Source organism: Melopsittacus undulatus, chromosome 21, assembly GCF_012275295.1.
Source record: "Melopsittacus undulatus isolate bMelUnd1 chromosome 21, bMelUnd1.mat.Z, whole genome shotgun sequence".
Taxonomy (NCBI): domain Eukaryota; kingdom Metazoa; phylum Chordata; class Aves; order Psittaciformes; family Psittaculidae; genus Melopsittacus; species Melopsittacus undulatus.
Genome location: NC_047547.1, coordinates 232,830 through 240,455, shown reverse-complemented (window position 1 = coordinate 240,455; position 7,626 = coordinate 232,830). Strand labels below are relative to the sequence as shown.

Genomic DNA, 7,626 nt, shown 5'->3' with positions numbered 1-7,626 from the left:
TGTGTCTGTGTATCCCTGTATACATGTGTCCATTTATCTATGTATCCGTGTATCCATGTATCCCTGTATCTAGGTATCCCTGTGTCTATGTATCCCTATATCCCTGTATCCATGTATCCTTGTATCCATGTACCCCTGTGTCCATGTATCCATATATCCATTAATCCCTATCTCCATGTATACATCCTTGTATCCATGTACCTGTGTCCATGTATCCGTATATCCCTGTATCCATGTATCCCTATATCCTTGTATCCATGTATCCCTGTGCCCATGTATCCATATATCCATGTATCCCTATCTCCATGTGTCTATATATCCTTGTATCCACATATCCCTGTATCCCTATCTCCATGTATCCATATATCCCTGTATCCATGTATCCCTGTGTCCATGAATCCATATATCCATGTATCTATATATCCTTGTATGCATCCATATATCCCTGTATCCGTTTATCCCTATATCCCTGTATCCGCCCCTTGCCCCGCCCCCATTCCCGTCCCCGCCCATTCCCTTCAGACCCCACCCCTCCCCTGCGTCAGCCAATGGGGATAGAGAACTGGTGGGCGTGGCTCCGTGCCTGGCCCCGCCCCTTCCCGGGATGTTTTCCGCGGTAAACACCACGTGGCCCCGCCCCCCGCGCGCCCCTCAGCCAATCCCCTCTCGGCTCCTCCTCCTCGTCCAATCAGCGCCCGGCGGCTGTTTCCAGGCCCCCCTCGCAGGAACCAATCAGGAAGCGCCGTTGGGGGGGGGGGGGGGCTGGAAACCACCGTGGTACCGGTGGCTCCGGCAGCGGCGACAGGCGGCAGGTACCGGGGGTCACGTGAGGAGGGGGGGGGGGGTACCGGAGGGGGGAGGGGTTAACGGGGGAGTTACCGGATGGGGGGGAGGTACCGGAGGGGGGGGGGAGGGGTTACCGGAGGGGGGGGGAGGGGTTACCGGAGGGGGGGGAGGGGGGGTTACCGGAGGGGGGGAGGGGTTACCGGAGGGGGGGGGGGGAGGGGAGCAACGGCCTCGGCCCGGTTCAAGTAATCCAGGATTAGGCTGTTCAAGCTCCGCCTACTCCCGGTTACTTGGCCTGGGAGGCGGCCGGTGACGTCACGGGGCGGGGATACCGGAGGGGGGGCGGGGGGGGGGGTGAGCATCGTCACGTGGGCACCGGGTCCTGTATCCCCCCCCCCCCTCCGGTACCGAGCACATCATAACCCCTCCCCCCCCCCGTGTTACCGGTTCAACCGGAATAAACCATTGCTGGGGGGGGGGCCGGGATCGGGGGGGGGGGGGGAATCCCGGTAGGGGGGAAAGGTCAATCCCGGTACCGGAGGTGGGGGGAGGGGTAGGGGGGGTCACGACGCCGCTTCCCCCCCCCAATAAAACACCCGGTTCGATTCTATTCCCGTTTATTCCATTGGGGGTGCGGGAGGGTCTCGGTGCCCCCCCCGGTACCGGGAGGGGTCAATGACCGCGGGTGACCCCAGCCGGTACCAGGTCACGTGTTTGGGGTGGTGACGTCACCGTGAGTGGTCGTGACCCCAGCCGGTACCGGTGGGGTCATATGTTTGGGGGTGGTGATGTCACCGTGAGGGGTCAACGACCGCGGGTGACCCCAACCGGTACAGGGTCACGTGTTGGCGGGGGTTGTGACGTCACCGTGAGGGGTCGTGACCCCAGCCGGTACCGGGAGGGGGTCACATGTTTGGGAGGGTGGTGACGTCACCGTAAGGGGTCAACAACCGCGGGTGACCCCAGCCGGTAGCAGGTCACGTGTTGGAGATGGTTGTGACGTCACCGTAAGGGATTAACGACCGCGGGTGACCCCAGCCGGTACCGGGGGGGAGGGGGTGTCACGTGTTGGAGGAGGTTGTGACGTCACAATGAGGGGTCGTGACCCCAGCCGGTACCGGGAGGGGTGGTCTCGTATTGGAGATGAGACGTCACCGGGGGGGGGTCAAAGACCGCGGGTGACCCCAACCGGTACCAGGGGGATCACATGTTGCAGTGCGTGTTGTGACGTCACCGTGACGTCACGTCCGCCGTGGGCTCCTCCCCGCACCGGAACCGCACGAACCCGGTGACCCGGAGGGGCCCGAGCGCGCGCAGGACCCGCCCCACGCTCCGCCCGGGCGCGTGCAGGAACTCCTGCGTCATCAGCGCCTCCCCCTGCCCCTCCCCCTCCCCTTTCCCGCGCTCCCGCGGCTTTTCCCGCGCGCGCCCCACCCGCCGCGGCGCGAACCCGACCACGTGCTGCGCCACTTGGCGCGCCAGCGCCTCCAGCCCCGCCCCCCGCGCGCCGCCGCGCGCCACGCCCCGCGCGCCCCACGCCACCAGCGCGCCGAGGGACCCCAGGGCCACGCCCCCTCCGGGCCCCGCCCCCTGTCCTGACCCCGCCCCCTGCGCAGGCCACGCCCCCGGCCCCCCGTGCGCGTACCCGGACACGAAGCCGGAGCCCGCGCGCATGCGCAGCCACGCGGCGCGCCGGAGGGTCACGGCCTCGCCCAGGCGGCCTATGGGGGGGGGGGGGAGAGGGGGGGTCACATGGGGTCAGCCCCGCCCACCAGCACCACAGGCCACGCCCACAGCCCCCCTCCAGCCCCCCCCCCCCACTGCACTGTCCTGGGGTGACCCCAGGTCCTGTCCCCCCCCCCCCAAGGCCACAACCATTGCATAGGGGGGGTGTCCCTGTTCCCATCACCACCAGGGTCCCATATGTCACCCCCCATGGGGGTCCCATGTCCCCATCACCCCCCTCAGGTGTCTGTCCCCCCCCCCAATGTCCCTACCATCATCCTCCTTGGGTACCCCCATATCGCCCATTGTCACCCCCGTGTCCCCCATTCTCACCCCCACCCGCCCCATTGTCACCCCCATATCCCCCATTGTCCCCCCCATATCCCCCTTTGTCACCCCCACAGTCCCCCAGTGTCACCCCCTTGTCCCCCATTGTCCCCCCCACGTTCCCCATTGTCACCCCAAGTCCCCCTTTGTCCCCCTCACATTCCCCATTGTCACCCCAATATCAACCATTGTCACCCCCACGTCCCCCATTGTCACCTCCATTGTCACCCCCACGTCCCCCACTGTCACCCCCATATCCCCCATTGTCACCCCCATATCCCCCATTGTCACCCCCACGTCCCCCATTGTCCTCCCCACGTCCCCCATTGTCACCCCCACATCCCCCAATGTCACACCCATTGTCACCCCCGTGTCCCCCATTGTCACCCCCATATCCCCCATTGTCACCCCCACGACCCCCTTGTCACCCCCACGTCCCCCATTGTCACCCCCACATCCCTCATTGTCACTCACACGTCCCTCATTGTCACCCCCACATCCCCCAATGTCACACCCATTGTCACCCCCACGTTCCCCATTGTCACCCCCACATCCCCCATTGTCACCCCCACGTTCCCCATTGTCACCCCCACATCCCCCATTGTCACCCCCACCCCATTGTCACCCCCACCCCTCCCATTGTCACCCCCACATCCCCCATTGTCACCCCCATGTCCCCCATTGTCACCCCCATATCTCCCATTGTCACCCCCACGTCCCCCATTGTCACCCCCATTGTCACCCCATGTCCCCCACTGTCACCCCCACCCCATTGTCACCCCCACGTTCCCCATTGTCACCCCCACGTTCCCCATTGTCACCCCCACATCCCCCATTGTCACCCCCACCCCATTGTCACCCCCATTATCCCCCCACCCCCCCCCATTGTCCCCCCCCACCCCAGTGCCCCCCACTCACCCTGTGCCAGAGCCAGTTCCTCACTCAGGGGCCCCCCCCCAGGCCCAGTCCGGAGCTCAGCCAGTTCCTCAGGCTCAAGGAAGTGCTGGGGGGGTTATGGGGGGGGGGTGTTAATGGGTGGGGGTCAGGGAGTGCCCCCCCCCCCATCTGCAAGCACCCATGGGGTTGGTTATGGGGTGTCCCCCCCCATTTGGGGAGCACCCATAGGGGACTGTGGGTGCGGGGGGGGTGTTAAGGGGGGGGGTCAGGGATTGCCCCCCCCCATCTGCAAGCACCCATGGGGGGGCTTATGGGGTGTCCCCCCCCATTTGGGAGCACCCATAGGGCACTGTGGTTGCGGGGGGGGGGGTGTGTGTGTTGTTAAGGGGGGGTCAGGGTGTCCCCCCCCCATCTGCAAGCACCCATAGGGGGCTTATGGGGTGTGTCACCCCCCCATTTGGGAGCACCCATAAGGGTCTGTGGGTGCGGGGGGGGTGTTAAGGGGGGTCAGGGGGTGCCCCCCCCCCCATCTGCAAGCACCCATGGGGGGCTTATGGGGTGTCCCCCCCCATTTGGGAGCACCCATAGGGGTCTGTGGGTGCAGGGGGGTGGTTGTTAAGGGGGGGTCAGGGGGTGCCCCCCCCCATCTGCAAGCACCCATGGGGTTGGTTATGGGGTGTGTCCCCCCCCCATTTGGGAGCACCCATAGAGATCTGTGTGTGCGGGGGGGGTCTGTGTGTGTTAAGGGGGGGGTCAGGGGGGGCCCCCCCCCCATCTGCAAGCACCTATGGGAGGGCTTATGGGCCCCCCCCCCATTTGGTATCACCCATAGGGCACTGTGGGTGCAGGGGGCAGGTGTGTGTTGTTAAGGGGGAGTCAGGGTGTCCCCCCCCCCATTGGCAGCACCCACAGGGCTCTGTGTGTGTGTGTGTGTTAATGGGGGTTCAGTGGGTGCCCCCCCCATTTGGTAGCACCCATAGGGCACTTAAGGTTGTTAGGGGGGGCTCAGGGGTGCCCCCCCCATTGGCAGCACCCATAGAGCTCTGTGTGTGTGTGTGTTAAAGGGGGGTCAGTGGGTGCCCCCCCCCCATTGGCAGCACCCACAGGGCTCTGTGTGTGTGTGTGTGTTAAGGGGGGGTCAGGGTGCCCCCCCCCATTGGCAGCACCCACAGGGCTCTGTGTGTGTGTGTGTGTTAAGGGGGGTCAGGGTGCCCCCCCCCATTGGCAGCACCCATAGGGCTCTGTGTGTGTGTGTGTATTAAGGGGGGGGTCAGTGGGTGCCCCCCCCCATTGGCAGCACCCATAGGTCTCTGTGTTGGGGTCCCCCCCTCACCTGTGAGCACCCCCTGCCGCCAGGTGTCGCTCTCCTGCACAGCTCCATAGGGCTCTATGTGTGTGTGTGTTAATGGGGGTCAGTGGGTCCCCCCCTCACCTGTGAGCACCCCCTGCCGCCAGGTGTCGCTCTCCTGCACAGCTCCATAGCTCCGAGCGCTGCCTGAGCCACAACCTGCTGGAACTCGGGGGTGCGAGCGACGAAGTCTGTTTCACAGCTGACCTATGGGGGGGGTCAGACCGGAACCGGAAACACACCCTTCCGGTAACCCCTCCCCCCCCTCCAATAACCCCTCCCCCACCTCCGTTAACCCCACCCCCCCATAACCCCTCCCCCCATCCGGTAACCCCCCCCCCAATAACCCCTCCCCCCCTCCTGTAACTCCGCCCCCCCCTCCGTTAACCCCTCCCCCTCCCGTTAACCCCTCCCCCCTCCAGTAACCCCTCCCCCTCCTGTAGCCCCTCCCCCCCCCACCGTTAACCCCTCCCCCCTCCGGTAACCCCTCCCCCCTCTGATAACCCCTCCCCCCATATAACCCCTCCCCCTCCATTAACCCCTCCCCCCTCAATTAACCCCTCCCCCCTTCCGGTAACCCCTCCCCCCCATAACCCCTCCCCCCTCCATTAACCCCTCCCCCCCGGTAGCCCCTCCCCCACTTCCGGTCCCCACCTCCACCATGACCCCCACGTGACCCTCCCGGATCAGCCCCACCAGCCCCTCCCTCGCCGGCCGCTCCTGAGCTCTGGGGCTCCAACCATGGCGGCGAGCGTGCTCCAGCAGCCAGGCCTCGGCCTGAGGGGGTCACGTGATGGGGGGGTCATATGGGGGGTCACGTGGGGGGGGGGGGGTCACATAGGGGGATGGTCACATGGGGGGGTTACATGGGGGGGTGTCACATGGGGGTGTCACATGGGGGTGTCACATAGGGGGGTCACGTGGGGGGTGGTCACATGGGGGGGTTACATGAGGGGGGTCACATGGGGGTGTCACATAGGGGGGTGTCACATGGGGGGGTCACATGGGGGGGTCACATGGAGGGGTGTCACATGAGGGGGGGAGCTCATGGATGGGGGTGTCAAACATCAAATGTGGGTTCAATACGGAGGGGTCACATGACGGAAGTCACATGAGTGGTGTCACATGACAGGTGTCAAATGAGGGGTGTCACATGACGGGTACCACATGAGGGGTGTCACATGACGGGTGCCACACAACGGGTGTCACATGACAGGCGTCACCCTATGGATCGGGTCTCATCTGTGCCAGGTCCCCCCCCCCGGCAGTGCGGGTGGTCACATGACAGGGGGAGCACATATGGGGGGGGCGTCAAACACCAGGTGTGGGTTCAACACGGAGGTGTCACATGACAGGTATCACATGACGGGTGTCACCCCATGGATCAGGCTCCCCCTGCAGTGCAGATTGTCACATGATGGGGGGAGCACATGGATGGGGGGGTCCAACACAGAGGTGCCACATGGCAGGTATCACATGATGGGTGTCACATGATGGGTGCCATGTGAGGGGTGTCACATGACAGGTGTCACACGATGGGTGTCACATGACAGGTCTCACATAACAGGTGTCACACAACAGGTGCCACATGAGGGGTATCACATGACGGGTGTCACATGACAGCTGTCACATGGTGGGTATCACATGACAGGTCTCACATGACAGGTGTGACACAACAGGTGCCACATGACAGGTATCACATGACAGGTGTCACATGACAGGTATCACATGACAGGTGTCACCATGCCTCACCTGCGCCAGGTCCCCCCCGCAGCTCTGCAGAGCCTCCCTGCACTGCAGGATCGGGAGCCCCGTTCGGCGCCGGAGCTGGAGCAGAGACTCCTTATCCATGGCATGAACCGGAGCTCCGGTGAGCAGGAACCGGGAGGGGACAGCCTGGGGGGGGAGGGGAACCGGTAACGGGGGGAGGGGAACCGGTAACGGGAACCGGGAACTGGTAACGGGGGGAGGGGAACCGGTAACGGGGGGAGGGGAACCGGTAACGGGGGGAGGGGAACCGGTAACGGGAACTGGTAACGGGGGGAGGGGAACCGGTAACGGGAACCGGTAACGGGGGAGGGGAACCGGGAACGGGAACCGGTAATGGGGGAGGGGAACCGGTAACGGGGGGGGGAGGGGAACCGGGAACGGGAACCGGTAACGGGGGGGGAGGGGAACCGGAAGTGGGGTGGATGGGGGAGGGGTCCCCTTCCGGTCCCGGTTCCCACGCTCACCCACGCCGCGCTCCTCGCCGCCCGCTGCATCCCGCGTCGCGCGCTGATGACGTCACACCGAGCGCACAATGACCTCTGATGTGGGAGGGGCCTCTGGTGTGACGTCACTCGAGCGCGACGGAGATGGGGGAGGACCCTAAGGGGTCCTAAAGCCCCACCCTCCCCCCCCCCCCCTTCTTGCCCAGTGCGTTGGACACCCTGTGCCTGACCCGATGGCTTCAGGTGCTGCAGGCGCATAAAGACACCCCCCATAGAGCCCCATAGAGTTATATGGGCATAACCATAGAGTTATATGGATATAACCATAGA

At 64.6% G+C, this 7,626-nt stretch overlaps 1 protein-coding gene across 1 annotated transcript; it reads right to left on the bottom strand.

The window, feature by feature from the left end:
* Positions 1–2,012: 2,012 nt before the first annotated feature.
* On the bottom strand, positions 2,013–7,403 carry TSFM (Ts translation elongation factor, mitochondrial). Its single transcript, XM_034071598.1, has 6 exons — positions 7,318–7,403; positions 6,836–6,979; positions 5,738–5,860; positions 5,168–5,290; positions 3,757–3,841; positions 2,013–2,507 (listed from the first exon to the last, which is right to left on the bottom strand). The coding sequence occupies exons 1-6, from the start codon at positions 7,345–7,347 to the stop codon at positions 2,017–2,019; spliced, it is 996 nt and encodes a 331-aa protein (XP_033927489.1). The 5' UTR covers positions 7,348–7,403; the 3' UTR covers positions 2,013–2,016.
* Positions 7,404–7,626: the final 223 nt, after the last annotated feature.

Excerpts from the sequence above, each read along its gene's own strand:
- TSFM (XM_034071598.1), bottom strand. The coding sequence starts at position 7,347 with ATGCAGCGGGCGGCGAGGAGCGCGGCGTGG. Across the intron at positions 6,980-7,317 it reads CGGCGAGGAGCGCGGCGTGG|GCTGTCCCCTCCCGGTTCCT; the intron begins GTGAGCGTGGGA and ends CTCCCCCCCCAG. Across the intron at positions 5,861-6,835 it reads GCGGGGGGGACCTGGCGCAG|GCCGAGGCCTGGCTGCTGGA; the intron begins GTGAGGCATGGT and ends TGACCCCCTCAG.